General features: G+C 36.7%; 1 protein-coding gene across 14 annotated transcripts in view; it reads left to right on the top strand.

Moving 5' to 3' along the window:
- The first annotated feature begins 5 nt into the window (after positions 1-5).
- The window catches only part of cacna1d (calcium voltage-gated channel subunit alpha1 D), a 72,096-nt gene continuing 46,161 nt past the window's right edge, over positions 6-25,940 (top strand). For 13 of the 14 annotated variants that reach the window (XM_023330455.1, XM_023330415.1, XM_023330431.1 and 10 more), the window contains exons 1-3: positions 6-1,640; positions 5,168-5,630; positions 6,179-6,284. In XM_023330455.1, the coding sequence (XP_023186223.1) occupies positions 1,607-1,640; positions 5,168-5,630; positions 6,179-6,284 (603 nt within the window). In that variant the 5' untranslated portion in view covers positions 6-1,606. Of the gene's footprint in view, positions 2,286-5,167; positions 5,631-6,178; positions 6,285-25,940 lie in introns of all 14 variants that reach the window. The other variant, XM_023330398.1, reaches the window with a different exon arrangement.

Raw genomic sequence — 25,940 nt, 5'->3', positions numbered from 1 at the left:
CGTCCAGAAATGTCCCCGAAGAATCCTTTATCTAATCACAAAAGATGAGTATAACTTTTAATTTCAGAGTTTGTTACGAAGTTTTATGCCTTCTTATTATTTTTTCCATAGCTCGTAAATAACACGAAAATATAAATTAATAAGTAATTTGATCGGGTATGTAGATGATTATTTTTAGTTAATCTTGTAAGAAAAAAAAAGCGTGATTTTTGACATCATGTTTGCTTGCTTTAAGGTCATTCAGTATTCCAGGACGATGATGGGGTAATGTTGCTGCACTTTAAAAAAAACAACAATAATGTAAATAAATCAGCGCAGTCAGGGAGGCAGAATTATTTATTGAAGCATATGTTACATATATTGATAGCTCATGCAAGTATCATAGTGTACTTGTTAATACAAGTGTATTTTAAAACAACAAATCAAGTTCAGTCTTATCAGTGGATTTTGTTGGCATGTTGCAAATCCCAACAAAAATGAATTTCTACACAGAGGGATGATCTGTTCATGATGATTAAACAAACAAGCTCCACCTTGTAGGTGTAAAAAGTTCCAGCATTCCTGAGTAGCTTCTTTCCCCAGACTGTCTCTCCATTGAACACAATGAACAACTATGGATTAAGTGTAGAAACCTCTATTGTAAAACAAGAGGTGCATATTTGCATAGTTGTAACCAAAAATATTGAACATACATAATAATATATGTAAATACTGTTTTAATTTTTTAAAATTTCCTCTAAAGTTTTTATATTTAGCGGTATATGTAACATATGTACGCTGAGCTTATCTAACTGAAGTCAACTTTCCTGTTTAAGCACAAACTTGGCCATTAAATATGATTCTTATTCAGTGCATTGCAACATATGGAGAACCCCCCCAAAAATTTCATCTTACTGGCTTATCACTGCTTACTTTTATTGATTGTAATTGTACCATTGATGTTCCAAATGTACCATAATTGGACTGAACTTAACCATTTATTGAATTTGATTGTACTGATTAGGACAGGACTGGATACGAACTTGATATATTGTCTTGTGAAGTGCTTTGATATCACTGTTGCTGTTCAATGATTATGTAGTCCACATAAAATATATTCAATTCAATTACTTTAACACTAAAATGTAAATGCAAGATTTTAAAAAAAACAAAAAACATACCACTTTTTTCTATTATTACACCAAAGATCTTTAAGAAGAAGTGCTACATCTTATTCAACAATAAAACATAAAAAAGCAAGCCAAAGATTGTTAGTGCTGTTTAAAATATAAGCCAAATTCCATGCCTCTTACTGGAAATGAAATTCCAACAACAGTGACAGTGCAGGACCTTGAGGGATAAAATAGGTATAGTGTCATTAAATTGTGACTGCCAGGCCCACTGGCTTGGCCCTGCTTCTCTAGTCTGGGGAACATTGGAGCAGGGATTATAATCGCAGGATTACGCCTCTGCGGTGAAACTGTTTTATCCTCAATGCAGGCACAGGTAATCCAATCACTGCTAACCTTCCACCAGAGCCTCTGGACATTTCATTTCCCTCTGCATCGCCGTCGAGTGAGCACAGAAAACGGCGCAATGAGGCCCGGGAGAAGAGCGAGGTGACAGAATGCCGTTCATTATAAGGGGGAAACCCCTGAGGGGTAAGTTTATGAACCTGGAACAAAGTGCGTATTTACAAAGGAAAGACAAAAATAGTAGATGACGTAATTCAGCCACGATCACCAGATATTGGTTTTCCAGTGCCATCAATGCCTCCCCCCCTCCTCCTCCTCCTTCACCAAAACTCTACTCTTACACGTATAGGAGTAAACTTTGTATTTTCCTTCAGGTTACAAAAAGTGTCTAAAACAATTAGTGGTTTTTTTTTTTTTTTTATGTAGATGAGTCTCTCAGGCTTGCACCCTTGCGCGTTTTCTGCGCACACACTGTTCTGGTCGCTCCAACTTTCCACAGGTCTCCCCTCTCGCCCAGCCTCGCAGTGAGAATAATTGACAGCAGCGGATTGACTGGCCGCCGCTGCTGCTGCCAGCCAGCCAGCCAGTCCTCTCGGATGCGCCGTCGAGTGTGTGCAGCCAGGCAGGCACCCGGATGTGTGGCGAAAATGTTCGGCGCTCCTCTCAGGGTTCTGCGCTCGGAAAATCTTCTTTTATAGTTCAGGTTAGCGCCTCCGCTGCGGGTTCGCTTCGTCGTCTTCAGGGGGGTTCCTTCCAACGATGAGTTGGATTTGAAACGGATTTTTTCCGATGTGGATTCGAGGATGCAAGAGGCGGATGAACAGTCTGAAGGTAAAAAAGAAAAAAAAAAAAAAAAAAAAAGCTGCTGCGCGCTGAGAGCAGGAGGAGAGTTGGAGCGCTGAGGGGGCGAGAGCGCTCGTTTGGTTTTATTCCCTGGCTGTCCCCATTACCTATCAGATTTTTATCCGAGTCGTGCCTCCTGTTGAGAGGATGCTCATAGGTTCCTAGCATGAATTTCTGAGAATATTTATTTGCATATAATAGTATTTTCTTCAGTGTTGCTCTAACATTTCAGCTCCATTGAAGCGGGGAAAAAAATGGTTGACTCTATTAGTTGTAATGCCATGATCAATTGAAAGTTGTATGCAACGCAGAACAAACTCAGAGATGCTAAATAAACTTTTTAAGCAAGTTCTATTTTTTTTAAATTAATAAAGCAATGTAAAAGTGCTGCAAACCAGAAATCAAATATTTTCAATTGAGCTAACATGATGAAGTCATGTTTGTTCCTCATTTTCCAGTATGTTTGTTCCAGTGCTACATGATCATGTAAGGAAACATATGTCAAGACTTTTTATATAATGAGATTCTCAGAGCAGTGCAAAGTTGAGTAAAAATACATTATTTTAAGGGATAAAAAAAGATTTTAGACAAAATAGGTAGCATAATCTGCTTTTATTTAAAACAGTGACAGTTCTTCTTTAAAAAATAATATAACATATTGATCATTACTGCTATTTCTACCATGGGCTTATTGCTGTTTGGATTTTTATGTGTTTGATTCATCCTTCGCAACATCCTCATCTGCACCGGATGTTCAAAAAAAGTGTTCAAAAAAAGTTCATACATATGCATGCAATTTAGATAAAAGTAAAATTATGTCATTTTCAAAATCAAGGAATATGTACATGTATATTTTTTTGAGTTGGTATCACTTTGACGTTACACAAAACCTCTTGGTTAATAAAAAATGTTACTTTAGAAACAAATGCTTACATTTAGTGTAAGAAAAAAAAATTCATGCATGCAAAAATTTTTTTAATCAATAATTGACAATAGTGATATATCATGCATGCTAGCAAATTATATAAGAATGTTGCTTGGCCAGCATTCTTATATTGTAACATCTGTTTTCTTTGCATGGCCATATGAGTTGATTCTCCTCATTTTTAATGTTCTTTCAATTCCTAAAGTCTCCAGGTACTAAAATCTTTGGTCAGAAATACACATTAGGCATGCTTTACCTCATCTATAAACTATTTTTGTGTTAAAATTGCTTTCACTTTCCCTAACGCTGAGTGTGAGTTCCAAAAACAGTTTCATTTTGATTACGTGTCAAGTATGGATCAACTCTAGTTTCTCCAGACTTTACACTGGCATCTCATTAAAAAGACATTAATGAGATGCCAGTGGGAACAACGCTGGATGAAAGAAACCATTTTGGGATTCTGGAACCAAAATATTTTTAAACGTTGATAGAACTTCATATCAAATAGCCCATATCTACACCTCTCAACTCTCAATGAACAGTTTCAAAGAATTTGCAACTATTCACACAACAAATTTAAATTCTTAATAAAACTTTCAGAAATCCATTTTTTGACCCTTCTCTCTTTCCTTTGGCATAGGTCAGATTATCAGATGGGAACACAGATATTCTTCCAGGAATGTTGTCTTTTGGTGACATGCAGTGTTGTACAGTAGGAATGGGGTGTAATTCTCTTGTGGAGTGTACCAAACTGTCAAGGGCACTGTCTTTTTTCACCCGTGGCCTGCATTGATTTTAACGACTGCCTCCCTCAGTCACGCCGGCTGTCCCACTCTCCTACTCTTCTGTAATCCTTTTGAACCATTCCTCCTCTGCTCCCTTTTCTGCCAACTTATTTCTGGACTGTTTCCTGTTGGATGCTTGGGCACATTTCTAGCAAATAGTAGTGCAAGACAGAATTGTTCCACAGTGTAGAAGTTGAATTTAGTTGTTTATGGGATGACAGTTTTTTTAAATTATATTTTATTTTTTTACCTTCCATTTTAAATTCTGGCATCTTTCTTTATGTGGAAACTCAAGTATAGATAATCCCTTAAGCCGCACAAAGTGACTGGTCCGCATCAAGAACGTCAAAGCCACAAACATTTATTTTGCTCTTGTCTTATAAAAAAAAAACAATAAGGTATGTTGGATGATTTTTGTTTGTTTTCCGTTGACTGGATTTCTTTTTTACTGAGGCATTCAAAGCTTAATACTTGACTGTCATTGATTTGGAGGCTTTAACGATTTACAGTAATCAATTTATTTCATAAAAAGCTTTAATGAATTTCAAATAGAATAGCTTGTTTATCATAAATCTTTTTACATTATCCATACAGAGTGAAAAATAATAGCTAAATATATATATATATATATATATATATATATATATATATATATATATATATATATATATATATATATATATATATATATAAACTAGGTATGGCTAAGCAAGTTCTTGACTCTATGTAGCCATCAACAATCTGTCAGGGTAATTCTTTAAAAAAAAACGTTTTTCAGATCTCATTTATATTATTTGTATGATTTGAGGGAGATTTGGTTCAAAAGCTTAATGTCAGTCAGCCATGTCAAGACCAGTTTTAGGTGCGTTTTGGGATTTTTGTTCCAAAACTCCTACCTTTCCAAGTTTTTAATGTCAGGCTGTTAATATGAGATGAAACAAAGAAATCTTCTGTATTTTCCATCCAGTTGGCTGTGAGAAAGCACCACAACATGATACAATCATCACAGTGTTGGACCCTTTGTGTATTGGTTTTAAAAATTTCACTTGACTTTTCCAAACATAGTCCTGTCCTTTGTGGCCAAATAGATCAGTTATTATATTTTTGTCCTGCAAATTGTCTCATAACATTCTCGTCTGTTTTCCACCCTGTCTTTCCAGGGGCACAATATGCCAGCAACAGAAAGACCACTCCTTCCAGTGACACTCCCGCGATCTGGTCTGACAGCCGTACCAGCCTCCACCAGCTCCCTTCTCCAGAGCCCATTCAGGCTCCGGCCAGCACTGGCAAGCCTATCGGCTCCTCTTGTGGGCTCCTTGGGGCGAGTAGTAGTAGTCAGGGTGGCTCTGGTTCTGGTGTCAGCCCAGTGCTTGCGTGGCATGCCGCCATTACTGCTGCTCGACAAGCGCAAGATGACGTCGAAACGCCTGAAAAGGACTCACGTCCCTCGGCTTGCGCTTCTGGACCGGCTCCTGTTGGCTCACTCGCACAGAGGAAGAGACAGCAGTATGCCAAAAGCAAAAAGCAAGGAGGATCCACCAACAGTCGGCCACCCAGAGCGTTGTTCTGCCTCACCCTCAATAACCCGATCCGAAGGGCCTGCATCAGCCTGGTGGAATGGAAGTATCTTTTTGTCAGGAATTGTCACATTCACTAAAGACTGACCTTTAGAGATGATCTAGAATTTGAATGAATTTCAACCGGAAAATGCATGGAAGCCGTGGGTGTCTTTCCTTTGAACATAATAACTTTGCAGGATATACTATGTGTGCCGCTGTTGCTTTGTTTGCAGTGACTAATAAAGAATACTGCGGTGAATGGAGTCAATGACATAGGGAATAGACTGGCATTGCAATATCAGTTAATGAGAAGAGGAAGCACTGCAACAAAGCACAGCAAAATATCCAACAACAGATAAAAAAGATATCCAAGAGACAGGTGGTTATTACTGCTGCATACACTGAGTACTTTTTGAAGTAAAAATTTCTCCTATTATCTTTTGAAAGTTATTTTACCCCATTGCTATTTGAATTGAAGAAAAAGTTGGTAAAGACAATAAAACCGATAGGTTTGCAGCACCAAAAGTATGACTTCAAAAATAACTTCTTACTGAAGCTGAGAATGTGACACTGTGAATGTGAATATTTCTTTCCTTAACATTTTCCTTTCAGACCATTTGATATATTTATACTCCTGTCTATTTTCGCCAACTGCGTGGCCTTAGCCATCTACATTCCCTTTCCTGGAGATGACTCCAACTCTACAAACCAAGAACTGGTGAGTAGTATTATAGATGCTAGGTATATCACAAAGCTGATTTCAGCTGTGCATTATTAGTCCATTATTAGACTAGTTATTAGTCCAATGTACAGAAAACAGATCTTTGCCAATTACTAAGCTGTTATGTTGGAGATAGTAATAAAAAAATGATATGTCAATTTGGAATATACAGGAATACTGGAATGTTGGAGATAACGTGATAAAATGGATTTATTCTTTTTGAGCATTCTTTTAAATCAAACTACTATGAGACCATGCAGAAGCAAATTTGACATTACACATTCTTAGGATGTTAGGTGTCAGATTTGCTAGACACGTCATGTCAGACACGTCTGTGTCTTTTTATCAAAGACACAGACGTGAAAAAGTAGACTCTGCCAGAGTTGACTGTGCAACTGAAATGGCAAATCTTCCATTTTATGTTGTACACACATTGGTTGCTTGTTGTTTGTGTCACCTTGTTTCATTAGCTGCATTCCTGATGCTGGTTGTTGGCTTTTATATGAAAGTGATAGGTCTAGTGTGTGAACTTCATCAGAACATTTCCCGGAAATACTTGAATAAATGTGTCTGGTTTCATTGTTCACTTGAGACAGGTGTCGCCTGCATGCATGTGCTTACACACACATACTAAGTGGTTTATGTGTCATGACAAAGAGGAAATCAGAGATGGAAATAACGTTATATGTTTTATCCACCATATAGCAATTTTATAACCTCAAACTACAAATAAATAGATTTTATTACTTTTCAAATGAATATGGATGACTTGGTTTCAGAGTTTGTAACACGCTAAAGTTACATCCTGATTCGAAATTAAGCTGTATCTGAAGCAGCATTTCTTATTGCTTTCCTTATCCATACCCACGTATCCAAAACAATAATTTCCTATGGACAGAAATCCCAAGATGGTCCTCCTTGTCTGTTGTAGTAGCAAAAAGCACCGGTGCGACTAATAACATTAACAGGCTCGGTCTGGATTAGTGTCTCTGCAATGACGGTCACTGACACGGGTGTCTGAACCAGGTCCCTGAAACTGGGTCATTAAAATTGGATCAAGCCTTGTTATTATTTACCCATGAGCTCTCTCTGCTTTGACTTTCAAAGTCTGTTGAGGCTATTTGTATGGGGAAATGTCCACATCTTGTTGTTCATAAAAGATGCAAAGGGTCTCTCAGGGAAGAACTTTTGATGGAGATAGATGGGAGTTGTTGACAGTGTCACAGCTGAATGAACTGAGCAGAACATTCTGGTTGGACTGATGCTGCACCTTCCTTAGATCCCCTGAACAAAGCTGGAATGTATTGAAGCCACAGTATATGTAATGCCGGAGTACATCTTCCAAGGAATGTGTGGAAGTAAACAGATTGCACTTGATTTAAAGACCAACACAATACCATGCAAGTCTATTGAATCTATTAGTTTACCAATATGTCATCATCATCTTTGAAACTTGAAACATATGTACAGTTAACCCAAAGTTATTCATACTTCTGGAAATAAGACACATTTCTTCTGACTGGAAGTAATGTTGTGATCCAGACAGACAGAAATTTAATTACATAGAGAAACTATTGAGCAAGTAAATAATTTGGGCGATTGCAAGTAGTCCTTTCAACCTCAATGACTTTTTCATCACTAAAGATAAATCATCAAAATACCAGTGAATATGTATAAAAGGCTAGTTTGCAGTTATAAAAAGAGTGCAAATATATATATTTTTTCTGATTACTAAGTAGAGGTAAAAATGACCTGTACTTACTTTTTATTACAGCATTAAGAAAAAAAATTTTTTTTTTTGTTTCAAAATGCATTGTCCTTTGAGATTGCTATATTATTTTTTGAGTGATGCCCATCTAATTTTCTGTGAGAAACAAACTTCATAGTTGCATAAAATAATTTTTTACATGTAAATCTACTTGGGGCATTAATAATAATAATTACTGATTCTTTATGCTATTATTCTTTTGTCTATTTTCCAACCAAGATTTACATAATCCCCAGATCACGGATTGCCAGGTTATTATACTGTTTCCAGCTGAAACAGTACATTTTTACAAAAATGAAACTTGCAGCAGAAATAAAAAAGATAGTAGGTAATATGACAGTATCTTTTTGATTTCTGCTGCACGTTTCAACTTTTGTAACAAAGTTTTTCAAATGAAGAGGTATCCCCTCCATGTGCTCATCACTAGCACATCATCTTCATTAGCACAAAGGTATTTAGGATGAGGCTAAAGGAGAACGATGTCCTTATACACTGCCACTAAAATATCTAAAACTTTCTCTCAATTGTTTTCTTACTAAGTCAGCATGCTTGTCATAAACTATCACCATAAAAAGTATTGGAAGTGTTGCCATAAAACTTGCTGCGAGAACATGATTTTTGGTAGTTTTTTTTTTCAGAGGCAGTGGCTATTCCAAAAATTTAGATCTCTGTTCTGTAATTTAAATTAGTGTAGCTGTGTTGTTTGACATGCATCATGTACCTGAACCAAAGACTAGAACTACTTTGGTAGGAAAAACGTCAATGTTTGTAGCACTAGCCAGCTGCTGTTGTCACGTTCACTCTACTTACTAAGACACATTTGTTGTGATGTGGTTGACCTCAGGCCTTTTCTTTTCCATCTTGCTTAAAGATCATTTGCAATATTTGTAGATGCCTGACTATCTTGAATGTGATATTTAAATGATGACAGGCTAAAAAGGATATGTTTAATATCTTACGTAATCAACAAACATAAAACATTTGTCCTGATGACATTCACAACTATCACTTTTAGCCCAGTTTACAGAAAACGTCAATTCAAGGCATTTTAGCCACGCAACAAATTGGTAGTACAAAAAACAAACCACAACAAAAAAAACAACTCAGGTTCGGAAATGTTTACTGGACTGAACAATTTTCATTTAAGCCTGCTGAAAGAGCAATATGAATTTCTGATATTAGTTAATACAAACATTCACATTAGCATCAGAAGGCTTTTTTCATACAGACAATACATACAATGCCTTTTTTTTCCTCACTGTATCTGGCAAGCAACCTTCTTAGGCTCAGAGGGAATTGTGTGTGTATAAAGCAGTGAGACGGACACAGTTTCATGGTCTGTCAACAGATGGGGATTATTCACGCTGCCCAAGTCTACACTCATCTCTTACTACCCAATTTGCAGTATGTGTAGCTGAGGAAAACAATAATCATTTTGCAATACGTTCTTTGTCTAATGAAACGTAAGAGACATATGCTATATAGTCTTTTTTCTGTTTGGATGTCAAAGCAATAATTAATTTCTTCTCTTCAAAATATACAGCGTTACTTAGAATTTATTACCAATGGGATGGGACTGCACTTTGGTAAGATTATTTAAGTTTTTCAACTGGAAGGCTAAACATTTTTCTCTTCTTACTTAATTTTAGATTCATTATTTAATCCACTAATTGTTTCCCAAAAAATAATCTAAAAGTTGTTTGTTTTTTAAACCCGAGAGTTCAAGTCAGGAAGAGAACCAAATAAACTGTTTCATGGAACATTGACTGTGTTTATACATGCAGCAGCCATGTTGGATGTTTAACTCGGGGTTGCTCCTAGAATGACAACTATCCAAGTTGGAGTTTCAATTTCAGCAGATTTCCAATTTGATGTTACCACCCAGGTGGTTGGAAATTCCGACATTCTTCTAAACTGAATGCACCATATGATTCATGGCGCCATCAAATCCCACTGTTGCCAACTACTCAATATGGAAAATAGCTCTTGGCTGTCCTAAAAGTCGCTAGAAGTTGCTATGACATCACTGCCTAATTTGCAGATTTGTGTGATTTGTGCAGTAGAAGAAAGTACTATCACTCTTGATGAGTCAAAAAGTGATTAAGAAGACTCTGAATATGTTTAGAACTACAAATAATTTAATAATGTAAATATTTCCTTAAGCTACAAGGATCAATTTTGCAGAATATCAAATATAATCTAAAGTAGTTATCAGAGGCACACACATTGGAGGAGGAGAATCAGTGACTGAGGCTGTGTGAATCAAATTTAGGGATTTATTTTAGTGCCACCGCAACATGAGAAATGATTTTCATATTATATTTACATCCTTTGTAATCCAGAGCTGGATCACTGGCAGCTTTGTGCATTCATGATTCAATTGCAGTGTGGAAACAGAGTGAAGTGGGTCTCCTTTCTGCCCTGACTGCAGGCTGGGTCTGCTGTCAGACCGACCACCTGTAAGCATGTTGGAGGTGCGGGGGACGGAGGGGTTCACGGCAGTTCTCACTGTTAGCCAATGTTGTCAAGTTTCCAATAACACAAAAACAAGTTTCTACATTTGCAGATAGTTGATTTAAAACCCTCCTCCCCAAAAAAACCTTCACTCGACTAGTCTGAAAAGTTGCTAGATGTAGCAATAATGTTGCATGTTCTTAGCACATTTTGACTGATTGCCCATACAGCTCTGATCCTAAGTATTCAGTGTGTGTAGTTATATACACTATCTATTTATAGTAGATAAACCTGTTTAAACTATCAGGTGTCAGATATCTGCTTTCAAGATAATTTGAGAGCGGAGCTCTTTCTACAGCATTGTTCTTCTGGTAATGGGTGAAGATGATGAGGGTTTTTTAATTAGATACAGTTAGCATTAGGCTTATAAAAAAGCCGACACAGAGATAATATTTAACTGTTTGCAGTGGATCGATTCTGATCTTCTCCTGGAGTGTGTTTATACCTGATGAATGTGATCGGGTTTTTGAGTGTGAGGGAGAAAGAGAGTGTGCAGGAGGGCAGAGAAACTGTGCGTGTGAGCAGTTTGAGGGATTAAGCTGGGCAGTGGATTAGTAGTCCCTAAATGAGTGGAGGTTGCTGAGGCAGAGAGGAAAAGCGGGATGATTGATAGAAGGAGGGATGGATGGATGGATGGATGGATGTGAAAATAGACAAATTCACCTACATCCTATATTTTATGTTTTTCACTCTGCCGTCTATTTGACTTAATTTCTTTTTTCGTAGGACTAACAGGCTGATTTTGTTTTTTAAATAAAGGTCAAATCAAGCACATATGCCAGTAGAATGGTGTTATCATGGCTGGTTGGTGTGTAGAGGTTGTTTGGTTTGACTGTAGAGCTGCTGCTGACTAGTTTTCAGGATTTTACTTAACAACTGAAAATTTCAAAGAAAAGCAACAACAACAACAAACAAGGATGAAACTTTATAAAATTATTTGCCCATGAATACGAATAAACCAGATTCATAAAAACGTAAGTGAAGTGCAGAGTAACCGATCAGATAATCTGATTTGATATCTAAACATTTAAACCAACATTTTGTCTTTGTCAGAAGGACAAAATGTAAAGTTATATAGAAATGTTGGTATTTTAGATACTAAAATTACTGACTGCTGTGTTGATGACGGTTAGGTCATACGAACGGGTCATACGAACGGGTCATACGAACGGGTCATCTACTGGGTTTGACCAGTTGGAAGACCGGTTGATTCTGAGTTTCATCAGATCGTTAGTAAGTCATAGAGTGAAGTATCCAAATGTGTCATCCATGTTTGGAGTCTGTGCTGATTATTAGAGTTCATTTGAACTGCATGTGGGAGAGCCTTTCTGTGAACAGCATGAGTCATGGATCAAAGGATAAATAATGTTTTGGGTAATTTAGAGTATAAAGTTAAAACCATGGTAACAAGCTTACTTAAAAATATTAAAAGTAAGGGCAGGATGAATGTTTGATGTAACAGAATTGAGTTTAAATGGACTTTCTTCAAGTGTATCTAGTATGAAAAATACCTGAAAATTAGACTATTACTGGCATGCTTTTGGGTGAATTCGGATATATTTCAGAGTTCAAGCCAGTTTAACATTAGGTCACCATATATAGTAAAGGATAATTAAAATGACATGGTTTTAAACGTGTGTGGTGCTTTTGTCTTCATCTCTATTGACTCAATATTTTTACAGTGACGGCTGAAAATCTTTCAGGGTTTGTCTCTACCAACTTGGAGAGTGGATTGACTTTTTCTATTGCTCTTTGCAAAGTAGCCATAACCCCGTAAGATTGGATGGAGAGTGTTTGCTACCAGTGGTTCAAAGATCCTCTGTTTGGCTTAGCTCTAGACTTTGACTGAGTCATTCCAACAGAGCGACTCAGGGCTGTTTAGGGCTGTTGTCCTGAAAGAAGGACCTCTCTCCTAGTTTAGAGTCTTTTTCAGACTCAGACAGGTTTTTTTTATTATTGGTGTTGTCCTGCATTTAACTTCCTCCATCTACCCATCAATTCTGAACAGCTTCCTTGCCCCTGCTGTAGAAAACAGCTACACAGTATGTTGCTGCCACCACCATATACCACCAAGGGGTTGTGTGTTCAGGATGCTACCACTTTGGTATGGATGTTGATCAAAAAGTTAAATTTTCATCTCATCTGGCCAGAGCCTCTTGTTGTTTATTTATTTCAAAAGGGACAATGCACATCACATAATATGCCAGAGATAAACATAAAGATTAGTTTTCATCTGCAGTCTTCTTGAACATGTTTGTCTCTTTGTAGCTTGTGGCAAACTTCAAATGACAATTATTTTGGCTTCCTTTCAACAACAGCTTTCTTTTTGCGACTTACCCATAAAGGGCAGAATTGAGGAGCACATATCTCAGCGCTATCCTGTTAGCACAATCTTTCCTCCTGAACTGTGCTTACAGCTCCTCCACAGTCACTATGGGCTTCTTTGCTGCGTCTATTTAATGCCCTCCTTGTTCAGGGTCTCAGAGTCGGTAGGCAGACATATTCTAGTAGGTTTGCAACCGTGTCATACTATTTGTGTTGTTAGGAGATGGATTGAACAGAGCTCTGTGAAATGTTCAAAACTTGAGATTGTTTTTTAATAACCTAACTCTGCTTTAAAGGTTCATATCTTTCCTTTTGAACTTTAATCTGCTCTGTTCTTGGTCTTTATGATTTTGTTTGTTAGCTAATGTTCTTCAGCAAACCTCTGAGACTGTAATAGAACAGCACTATTTACACTGAGATCAAATTACCAAAAGGTGGACTCTTTTAATTAATTAGGTGATTTCTAAGCTGTATCGTGTGGTTTCACTAGATTTAAGGCTAAAGTAAACCAGGCTGAATACAAATTCACAGATAAAAATTATTTTTGAAAAGCCTGTGTCATTTTCCTTCTACTTTGCAATTATTTTTCATATGGTGTTCTATAAAAAAAAAAAAATAATAAGAGTAATTAATAACCTACAAATAACTTTGTGGTTGTAAGACAATGTAAAGCAAAAGTTCAGGGTGCATCTATAACCTCTGTCATAGCTGTTAATTAATTGTGCACTTGTATAATTTTCAGATGTACATCCTAAAAAAATTTTTAAAGATTCACTTTATGTCACTTTTTTACATTTCTTGATTGTGATTAACGAATAAATTCTCATTCTGTGGGGTAGATTTCTTATTCTCAAACAGTAGTTCCTCTACCATGTGTGTATATGTGCATAAAATAGGCAACGCACTGTATGTTTGAGGTTTCCATTCGTACAAAAAAGAAAAAAACAAGTAGAAAACTGTGTCTTTTTGTTTTTTTCAATATCTGCCCACACAGATTTGGATCATGTGTAGGTTTTCTGTCTTTTGGAGCTTGTTTGCCTCTTTTATATATAACAGAAAGCCCAAGTCTACACACACTGTTGTGCATTTGCCCAAAGTTCAAATTTTGTCTGTTTTATTGTAAATCTGAGGGTTGAAAGTCAGGTTGCATCACTCTTTTTTTCCATGAGGGATTAAAGGTTTAGAGAGTAGGGGAAATGAGAGTAAAGCAGCACAGTTTTTTGATCATGTGGCGTTTCGGCGTGTGTTGGTGTGTGTGTGTGAGAGACAGAGTGGGTGAAAGAGGCTGAATGTGTTGTAAAGAACGATGGAGAGATTTGATTTGTGAGGCCTGAGCAATTATGGATCATCACAGACTGCATAGCGACTTCCAAGTTGTTGCATTTATTTCTATCTTCAATTCTGCAATAAGATCATACTTCACTCTGAACCACATATTTAAGAATCCCAGCAAAGGTCATTGCAGCTGACTAGATGATTATTAGTTTCTTTCTGCTGTTTTCTTTTCTTCCTCACAGTAGAATGCAGTTTTAGGACTAAAAGTGTTCTTTGTGAAAGAATGCAGAGGAAAAAGACACCAGTGTTTTCTTTTTTTCTTTTCCACATTGGTGTGGGAAACATTGCACAGGATGTGATGCTAAATTATTTTTGTCAAGTGCTATAAACCTGTGAATAAATATGAGAAAAAGGGGTGGGTGTGAGCAGTTGGTGCTAAAATAAAATGATGTTTTCCATCTTGTATTAGAATAATCTGCATTGGTAAGAAAAAATGAAGTTTTTAAATTTAAAATTCTGCTATAAAAATATGGATAATGAATAAATACATATTTTAAAGCAAAAAACAAAATAGTTACATATTCTGTAAAGCACTATTTTTTGTGCAGTAACAGTAAAACCTTTTACTTCCCAATAATAAGGTTGGGAGATTAAATTCCCTGTGGATCGGATAGTATTGCCATTAGCACAGTGAAGCCAATAAATTATATTTTTTTACTCTACAAACATCTTGAAACACAATCAGAAATTATTTTTACACCACACACCTGAAATCCACTCTCTGATTTTACTTGACTCTCAACAGTGTGGCTGAGTTGCTGTCATTCTCAATCACTTCCACTTTGTTTTAATACCACTAAGAGTTGTCTCAAATATGTACAGCTTGCCTCATGAAACAGGACGTGTCCTATCTTATCACCATGCTGAGCTTCACGGAGCTCCTGAGAAGCATGCATATGTGCTGGATTTTATACATCTGTGGCCAAGGAAGAGATTAAAACGTCTGTGTTCAATGGTTTGAAGGGACGAGAGGATACCTTTGGTAACATACTGTGCCATGATTATGTGTTTGCGTCTATATGAAGTATGTGTGTAGGTGGATGTAACTAAGGATGTGTTTATGTAGATGACAGAGTGTGAATTGTGTCATATTTAGGCTAAATCTTCCCTAAGCTGCAAATTATAAAATAGGACACATATAAATATCCTTGTGCTTACATGGGACTTTGTAATACAGTCACTTCTGCATGGTTGTGTTGTTCTAAACAGTTACTACTCAGAACCTTAATGAAGGAGAGATTTTATTTTTTTGCAAAATGTAATATGTATTTGTGATTCTTCTGTCATTGTGTGCCTAGAATGAAATGCTCGTCTAATGGGTATGTCACTTATAAAACAGCTGTTATTTTATTTTAACTCTAGATGTAGGCACGCTTATGAGAGTCTCCACTTTTTGTCTTACTTTTGAAGTTGGAGACACATTAGCCTTATTTAACTGTCTTCTCTTGTCTTTCACATTTTGTGACAGAGAAGAAGTTTTTTTTGTCTTATTGCATTCTTACAGCAGGGAAAAAAGGAATCATGGATTACTAAAGAAAATATTTTTAAAGCTCTGGATAACCTAAAGTACTTCAGTTGCATGTAACTTATAGGACTAGTCAGGGTTGCTATTCATTATGACCTTATAATTATGTTAAAAACATGTTTTTCATAACGTAGGATTTTTTTCACTAAAGGAAAGTAAAACAATTAAATGTTGGATTTTTGCACATTTTTAGAAATGGCAGACATTGGGTAGGATTCTGTCCTTTATGTCAAATCTTGAACAAGTTTTTTTTTTTCATTATCAATTTTTTATATGTATTTTCCATAAACTGAAGACCAATTGCTGTCTCCACAAAGTCTTGTTCAATTTGAGTCTACTCACACAGACACTACCTCAGTTTATTTTGGTTCCCCGTCTTCACTCCTCTTCATTTTCAGTGCAGAAACTGATCTTATCAGAGTTACAACAATCTGAATTCAGACGGAACACGATATGTTTCATAATTTGTATTTTCTACACTATAAATACAAGAAATTTAAATATGTGAGTGAGTATAAGATGTGCCAAAGGGTTCTAATGAATACTGGTAGAGCTAAATTGTTGCAGTTGAGATAAGTAATCATTTTTCTCATTTGTTTCAATATTTCTCATAAAAACTGCTGAATTAATAAATAAATATTTCCACTGTTGAAGCCCATACTGCATCACAGTTACGTTACAAGGAGATCATCTGATTTCTTAAGGCTTCATTTACCCTGCTGGTTTGCTCTGCTAAAGATCACTCACTGCCCATGTGTCACGTTATGTTTGTGGGGGAAAGAGTGTGTGTGAGAGAGGGTTTGTGTTTGGATTGTTAGGCAGAAAGAAAGAGATGTTTACTGAGTTACCACACAACAGGCAGGGGAAAAGGTTCATGCATGAATCTTGTGTAAATATATTAGGTAATCTCAGGTTTATCTGTTTGGTAAACCTCTGTCTTTGAGAGTAATAGTACTGAATAACAAATTAACTTTGTAAACATAAGTGAAACACTAAAAATAGATTGTTTATGCCACCAGTTAAGTAACCATAAAGTCCTGTTACAGAAAGCACTGACTACATCAGGGCTGATTTATTAAAACTGGAAAATAACAATGAGCTAGCAGTCTGGACACAGAGGTAATGGAAAAGATCACTCCAGCTTTGGTCCCTTATAATAGGAATATGCATGAAATAAGAAATAAGAACATACTTTTTAAACTAAATACTGGTATTGGGAACTTTTTATTACTAATTCATGGCTTTCTGTTTTCTTGGGATATGAATAGCCTGTGCCGCGCTTCGAAATGGAAAAGATAAGGGTACATGCCATTTATGTAAAGTGTGTATTAATTCTTGTTGGCTGTATCATAAACAATTTTAGTGACAGTGACAAGGATGTTAAGTGAAGCAAAAAACAAACAAATCCTAAGCTCACTGCTATAGAACTGTCACAATTGGCTTGTTGGAAATTTACAGATAATATATATATATATATATATATATATATATATAAAACACATATTTTTTACAATAATTTGAAAAGAACAACAAAACTTTTTTTTGTGCTGATCCATATTTAATATTCAATATTTCAGTAGAAAGTTTGGTTCCTGTTATGAAGGTCACATTTTATTGTTTTTGTTCAACGCAAACCAAGTAATTTAATACTTTACATATATCTATTTTTTATTTTTTTTTATGTTTAGCCCCTAATCAAGTCTTGTTGTCTAAAACTGTTCAACCAAGATTATGGTCTTATATATTTTCTTGGCTTTCATGCAGGTTTGCACATTTTGTTGTGAGACTGAGTTGATGTTTGCTCACTGCTCTGGTAGAGCCCCATAACAACCTCGTCGCTCATTACAGTCCGGATTTTCCTGTTCATTCTTAGTCCTATCTCCAGCTTACGTTCCAGGCGAGAGGCGGGGTACACCCTGGACAGGTCACAGAGACACAAAGACAGACAGGACAAACAACCATGCACACACACACTCACACCTAGGTAGAATTTAGAGAGACCAATTAACTTGAGAGTCATGTTTTTGGACTGTGGGAAGAACCCAGAGAGAACCCACGCATGCACAGGGAGAACATGCAAATTCCATGCAGAAAACCCCGGGCCTGGAATCAAACCCAGGACCTTCTTGCTGCAAGGCAACAGCTCTACCAACTGCGCCACTGTGCAGCCACCATATAAAATGTCTATGAAATCTGAAGTTTAGCCTTTTGAGCATAGCAAAAAACATGATGTGGAGATGCATTGCCTATCTATCATTTTCCTCTTGAAGGAGTAGTTTGAGGTTCTAGGAAGACACTGTCTTCAGATTTTACAAGAACATTTTGTGTAAATCATCTTTCTGTTCCAACATTGTCCATGAAGCTATGAATGAGTGAGCTTTCTGGGGAAGAACTTGAACTAGCTTGAGTTCTGAGCTCAACCTGACAAAACACCTTTGACATGAATTGGATTCTCATCCAACATCAGTGTCTGATCTCACAAATGTCCTTCTGGAAGCATGGCTGACATTCTTTAAAACAAACTCATGAACCTTGTGAAAAGCTTTCCCAGAGGAGTTGAAGCTGTTATAATGGCAAAGTCTGGGCCAGCATCATATTAAGCCCCATGGATTAAGAATGGGATGTCACTGAAGTTTATGTGTGTGAAGGTCAGTGACCTGCTACTTTTGGCAAGACAATGAAAAATTCTGGGTTTTTTTCAGATTGCAGAGCTCTGTGTTTCATACTTAAGGTAAAGACAGTAGACTACAGGGATCAATTTTGTAATTACTGTCCTCAGAGAGACAGATTTACAACTAGGTGTGTGGGTGAATGTGAATTTCTCTGTGTGTGAGTGTGTATGTAGCTACTGTAAAGCAGCTTCTGGACATTTATGATAATACAGCTTCATTACCATCACTGTGAGTCATCTTCTTCCTTCTCTGAGCTGTCACTCCTCTTCATCATTGTGGCGTATTAAACATAGGCTCCATGCAAATAAGAAAACAGTTCATTTGACCTTAAAGAACAGGAAGTAACATACAGAGGTTAGTGATTAAAATACTAATTTCTGTATCTGCAGCTTGAGGAGCAAAAGGCCACATTTTGAATCAATTAGTGGCCATAAAACACTAAACATGTTTGGATTTTATTTGAGAGCATTTTTCAATAAACAGCATGGACACACACCCCCACACACGCCCACGCACACACAGCACAGCTCCAGAGAGCATGTTTTAATGTTACGCAAGTGTTTGCGTTTTGCAAATGGAGCCCAGGGGCTTTGCAGGTTTTAAGGCTGCAGGGTGACAGATGCCCAGATGTCAGGAGGCCTGCAGGACTTACTGCTTAGCAACTGCCAAGAGACTGCAGCCTCTGGAGGAAATATGGGCCACAAACATAAACACACTCTCCGAGCCACACAAATATATAGCCTTACAAGCACATACTGTAGTTTGAACACCTGATATTTTAATAGGTCACTTTTATTTTTCTCGAAATCAGCCACTAAGCATTATAGGCATTGTGCACCAGAAAAAAGTGACGGAATCAGTCTCCTGTTGGACTTGACCCAAATTGATTTGTGCAGACTACAAGCTCTTCATATTGAATTTCAGTGAAAGATTAAAGGCCTAAAAAGAAAAAAAAAGATCATACATTAAAAAATATTTTAGGACCAAAAAGATTACAGTCCCAACCAACCTCAGCACAACTGCCTATTTTTATTATTTTTTTAGAAATGATGACCAAAACCTACATTTTTGTTGATTGTGTAACACTATAATGCAAGCTTTCAGTCACTGTTTCAGAATAACTAATATATATTGCACACAGAATATTAACTACATCATGGCTAACATGTTTTATTGGCTCCTTTTCAGTCCTTTCACCTTCTTGGAAGGAGATTTTTATGTCCCGTCTGAAATGAAAACAGGACATAATGCAAACAAAGCTGTCAAAAATGAAAAATAAAAGTAGCCCGTAGATTGGAGGGTCAGGAAATGTGATGAGGAGATTATCTGTTACAGCTAAGCAGGTTTATGGCTCGTGGGATAAATGAGAAGTTAAATCTCCAGCGTAAACCAGTTTCCTTCTTAATATCAGGATGCCTTGCTGTACAAACAAAGTACTTACTTCACTGCAGCACATTTGTTTGTCATATATGACAGTGCAGCACATTTGTTTCACTGTCGTAAATCTATACGACACTTTGTTTATGTTCTTATGACGGCAGCTTCAGCTGATAAATCACAGCATTCAATTTGGATTTTTTTAGGACCTTGTATTTTTTTTTTGTCTGGAGGAAAACCTGCATCTTTATATTCATTATGTTCCTCCTTTACCTAGTTTTACATACAGCACAGCCTGCTGCTGTGACAACTGTGGCCATGGAGACTAGTGGAGTGTCCACGGAGCAAGCTCTCAACAGGGGAGATAAAGGTGCGGAGAGGCTTACTGACAGCAACTGAATATTAAGAAAAGAGCGCAAAGGACTGGACAGTGGTCAAACTGGACTGGAGAGTAGCTTGAAGAAGGTAGAAGGGTGGAAAGAGCCCCTGAACTGTTCTGTGATCGTAAAACGGAGTGAAAATATTAGCTAGCGTGTTGGAGGATGTAGGTAGGGCTGTAGGTGTGAAGCTACAGAAATAAAGTAAAGGGGAATATAAGGATGTTCAGCTGAAAGTTGCAATATCATTATTCCCTAAATACAGAATCCACTAGAAGGCTTTACATTCTGTCATTTCATTGCCACCAATCTCAATGACTCAATGACTTCTTGCTGTCACCATGTTTTAACCTGGTGTTGGTTTCTTTAAGATGATGTGAAATGTTAGTTTTTCCTCCACACTGCATTTTACATGTAAGCCAAAATGTTTATTTATTGAAGTTTTTGCAAAGTTTAGTAAGTTTGGTCATTTCTTCCACATACCTGCTTTGTCTTCTACATGGTTTGTTTATATGCAGTATATATATGTGACTATAGCTTTCTTTTTGCCACTTTTACATATAGGCTGGATTCCCGGAGTGTACAGTAGAAATTAAGTAAAAATATAAAATAAAATAAAATCATGACGGAATATAGTGGTTTTTGATTGTGGCTCCTACATCAAATAATTCCTAATTTGATGTAGGAATTATTAATGACATTTCTTTTGATTAATAAATGTATTTGTTATTTTGTATAATCAATAAGTATAACAATAATACATAGTGAGATGCATTTAGACACTTTAAAGTTGAGATTTGCATCACAAAGAAAATCTATGATGTAAAATGTTCACATTTGTGTGTGTATTTTCAAGTTGAGAGGGTCTGTGCTCTGTTTCAAGCCATTCAATTTTGAATTTGCGTTCTTACCTAAACACAAGGTCTTGTAAAACTATGTCAAACATCTGAGACTGTTTATGTGTCATAGTGAAGAATTATGCCGATGCTGCTGCGCTCGTCCTAATTCCAGCTCTGGATTAGGTTTTGGTGGTCAGTGTTGCTGCTGCTGACTGTTTTTGACTGTATCTGTAGCCGTGCTCACTCTTCAGAAATTCAGATTATGAACATCCTCGACTAAAAATAGATTCCACCTACAACTGTATAGGGTTTATTGGAAAATAATAACATAGGATAGAGGCTGAGTTCATACAAATGTGGACAGAAGTTGATAAGTAAATACTAGAAATGAAATTACTTAGTTGAATGAGGTTATCAGGTTAGTGTAATAACAGAAGTTGATCAAAGTCTCCTCCAACATTAGGGAAGAATTTATCTTTGTTTGGTGGAGACATTTTAATGTGAGGCAGTTGTAGTCACTGAAATATGGCTGCTGCAAAGCATCAAAGCATATTCTTATGAACTTTCAATATTCTGCATTTTATTATGGGAAGAAACAGCATTCAAATAATTGTGGACTGCAGTGCTGCTGTAAACATTTCATCGTGCAACGTGTACATGCTTTAATCACTACTACTGAGCAGTGCAGCATTACGTCTGATCCTGACCTTATCTGACAGTTGCATGGCCAGTGTCAGAGTTAATCTTTTCTCTGATGGCCCACTAGCTTGATGTTTTTCCCCCTCTCTTCTATTGACTCAAACCTGTTGGTAGTTGTTGTCTTCTGTGGAAATGACTCTGCATTTGTTACTACATTGGTTAGACAGGGAAGTGGATTAGACAAGTGGTTGTTGTTAGAGTAGATTGAGAATATATTTTGTTCTCTGGTCAATTAGGCTTTTAACTCCCTCAAATACCACATTTATAGTGTGCTAATTGGTCTACTTTATATGTCTGTAGATGCATTTCTGTGTGCTGCTTCTGAATATTTAAATTATTCAGATGAATTTAGTATCCATCCGTCCATTCAAGAAAGATAAAACTCAACGACAGTGACCACATAGATTTAAAGCTTTAAAATCACCAAGCTAGAGTGTCTTGCAAAACTATTCATGCTGTTTTAACTTTTACACATTTCTTTCTTGGGACTTTATGTGAAAAAATCAACCCAAAGTTGTGCTTAATTGTACAGTGCATCTCTCCCACTGCACAAAAACGGCCAAATGATGTGTCAAGATGATGTGCAAGAACAGAATGACGTGATTTTGTTCTCGGTTTCTCTGTACCCTGAGACGTATTTCTTGGTCTTATGACTGCTTAAGCTTCTCTTGTTTTCTTATAAAAGCCCTGATAGTGAAAAGCTCATGATGTTTGTATTCCTAAGGAATGGTGTGATGGCGGCATCTTCTTCTGTGGACAAGCTCATGTGACTCAAATGGGCTTTATGCTGCCACAGAGACAACAAGTCTTGGACTGCGTTACATAGGTTTTGGCAAACTAAATCTCTTCTGCTGTTTTTGGAAGTGGTAAATAAAAAGTTTTTCTCAAACTTCATCATGTCTTAGAGAGCTGGAACAGGTTGTGCCTGAAAAGTTGACTAAAATCATCATATCCAGTAAATATCTTCCAAGACTTACTTATTAATATGCAGCCAGACCAACTCAGTACTGAGTGTTTATCCGTAGACAATGAGAAAGAGGATATTTAATTTTTTTCTTTGTTTTCTCCTTCATATTCTTTACATACTACATTTTTGCTACAAACCAGCTCAACTGATGCACCATCTCAATACTGACAGACAGTAGTTTTCCAGATACTCCCTGAAACCAAACACGAGCGTTCTTAAGGGGATTTATTTCATGTGTTGCTACTATGATTTAAAAAAAAACAAAAAAAAAAACAAGAAGCTGGAAAAGCAGATTAACTAGCTGGAAAGTTCAAGAACACGAAGCTGCTGATTTAATTTCAATTAAAAGATTCAGTCTGACTCAAAGAGTCGTGCTGATAAAATAGACTTGACAACGCATTTTCCTTATTACACGGCATGTACTGTTCTGCACATTACGCGGCCGTTTCCTGCGATGTGCATTAAGGGATTCTCAGCCATGACTCGGTGGTTTGATAATTATCAAGTGGGAACGAATCTCTGTCTGCTCATGTTACAGCAACCGTTAATCTGAGGACAGATCTTGTTTTGCAGAGGAGATATCTGTGAGAGATAAAAAGAATAAAAAAAGAAACATTAAGAGAACCAAGATGAGGAACTGACACTGTTAATCACATCTTTCTATTCTCTCTGTTTCTTCTTTATTCCAGAGCTTAAAAAACAAATGGCACAGTGGATTACGTTAAAGATTATGGAGAATTCACAGTTCTTGTTCTTAACATACTGGTTAAGGTGTTTGCAGATCAGCTGTGAAAAGTCTCATCTGACATAAACAGGCTTCATTAGGTTTTTTTTCTCAGTCTAAAGTGGAGGCCATAATGTCTGGAAAAAGTGATCAAAATGGCCTCTTTTCTGCAAGTCATCCTATAGGATAAATATTTTGTCAAAGTGCGTTTTAGCAGATATCTTACAAATGTATAATTATTCAGTTTAGGTTTGATAAATATTATATCCACCCTCTGTTTCAATGGCAACAGAAGAAAGAATGTCTTGGAAAAAACTTGCTCCAACAAATAGAATAAAAAAAGCAATAAGTACACTTAAAAAATGATGAAACATCTGAGTGTCAGAACAACAAAGACTCTTTATCTGGGATCTTCCCACGGTGTATTCTGAAATCACTCGTTACAGAGTTTAAGTAGATCAATGCTTCGCTCACTGCTGTACTCACAGTTGTGTATTTGTCGCTGGATTCATAAAGTTTATTTCCCATTTGGTTTTGTTAGTCACTGTTTGTATTTTAACATCAGCAGGTGGTTTTGTTAAATATTGCCCCTAAACCTTCATGCTTACTTCTTGTTTTGGAGATCAGCTGATCAGGATTGTGATGCATTCACAACACCACTGGCTGTTTAGAAAAGCTTCAATAAATTAATTTGGGGGTGTTATTGATGCAATTTACAGAGAGGCTGTGATAATGAATGTCACTTGTGTAGCTAAATTGACCCCATGTACTACAGTTATTCACAAAAACACAGAATAAAGTAGGGATACCAAAACTGACATAATTAAAAATAAAAGCTAATGTCAGGGTGTCTGAAGACATCCCACAAACTCAAAAGCAAATAGGTTTTAGCCTTTAGGCTTGAAAACATTCAGGTAGGTTGGTTCCAAAGTTTGAAATAAGAAACGTCGTTCTATTAGTTTATAGTGGAAGGAATATCTTTCTCTCATTGTTATCTCTGTACATTTGTAATATATATTTTTATTCTCTTGCTAAAAAGCACTTCTGGGTGGATGGAAATAGCATTTTCTTGCTTTGTTCTTGTGGCATGTGCAATGACAATAAAATTAAAATTTATTCTATTCTATTCTATCTTCAACAAACAATTTTTAAAGAAGCAGTGTTGTGTATTTTTCAGGCACAGTTTCATAATGCTGTAATTATAGTTACTTGATTAAAGCACAATCCACTAACTGTTACTTTCACTTGTTATAAAAATGCTTCACATATCAAATTTGACCTCGTAATTTGACACCATAAAATTTGGCCTCCGTCTCTTTAAGAAGCACCTACTATCTTCATTGCTACAATGCTTCTCCTTATGCCATTTACAACCGTTTTTAGAAATGCTGAATACTTTGGTAGTAACTCCAAAATTTAATTTCTCAAGTATTTATTTATCTTTTTTTAAGAACTTATCATTTTTTCTTAAATGGTAATTAAACATTTTTTATAGAATAAATGTTATCCCTATAAGCAGCTGTTTTTTTTAAAAAAAATTATAGCCAGTAAAACAATTAAACTTACAGAAATCTCTCAAGGTAGCTCCCTTTTTGTAGAGAATTACAGCATCCAGTCGGTCTGATCAGTGTATTAACTGATCAGACCATATTAAAACATATTAAAACAGCTTAGATAATGCAAACCTGTCACATTTTGACCATGTCACTGAGATTACATTAGGACCTCAGGAAATGGTGTCATCTTGTGAAGTAGGGGTGTAATATGTCTTCCATAATGGTGATATCAGTGAATCATTTGCTGGCAGTGTTGTGAAGCACTGAGCAGTCCATCCTGAGCCTTTCTTGCCCCCATTAATCTCATTAAAACCAAAGGCAACACAGGATAATAGGGGCTGATTAGCCTGCTTCTGGCTGCCTGGCTGATTCACCTTCATGGCTCACACAACCGTGCAGACGCCAACACACACACCAACACTCTCACTTCTGCATCCTCATAACGACATGCACAAATGCTGAACTGCTTTTTCTATAAAAACCCTTATGATTATTATCAGAAGATGAGCAGTTTTGCCAACTAATGTTATTTTAAAGGTGATGCTGAGCTGAGATGTTGTTCTTCTCAGAGAACCGGAGCTTTGAAGTTTTCTCCACAAAGAAATGGACCTAAATAATTTCTGGTCGTCAAAGCTAAGTTAGGCACTATCGGACTCAACCATGCTGTTTATTATTGATTATCAACATTCCCCTCCCACCCCCCCTATTTCCTTGCATTCAGTGATAAAATTCAAGTTTTTATTGATACCTTAAAACTGTGTTCATTTGTAATAACGTCTTGTTTACATCATGTGACCTGGACTGATGTCGTCACTACGTTATGTTGTGTTGCAGTACCTGTTGGGTTGGGTGAGGCTGATGAAGGTTAGACTGAGCACACACACAAACCAGACACACTGGAGCCTCATCGCATCGAGCATCATGTCAGCTCATGTTACCATCAGCCAGGGAGGTGACATCGACTGAGCGTGTGAC

This window comes from Xiphophorus maculatus, chromosome 1, assembly GCF_002775205.1.
Source record: "Xiphophorus maculatus strain JP 163 A chromosome 1, X_maculatus-5.0-male, whole genome shotgun sequence".
In the NCBI taxonomy this organism is placed as follows: Eukaryota; Metazoa; Chordata; class Actinopteri; order Cyprinodontiformes; family Poeciliidae; genus Xiphophorus; species Xiphophorus maculatus.
Note: the sequence above shows the minus strand (reverse complement) of the source record. Positions and strands in the feature narration are given on the sequence as shown.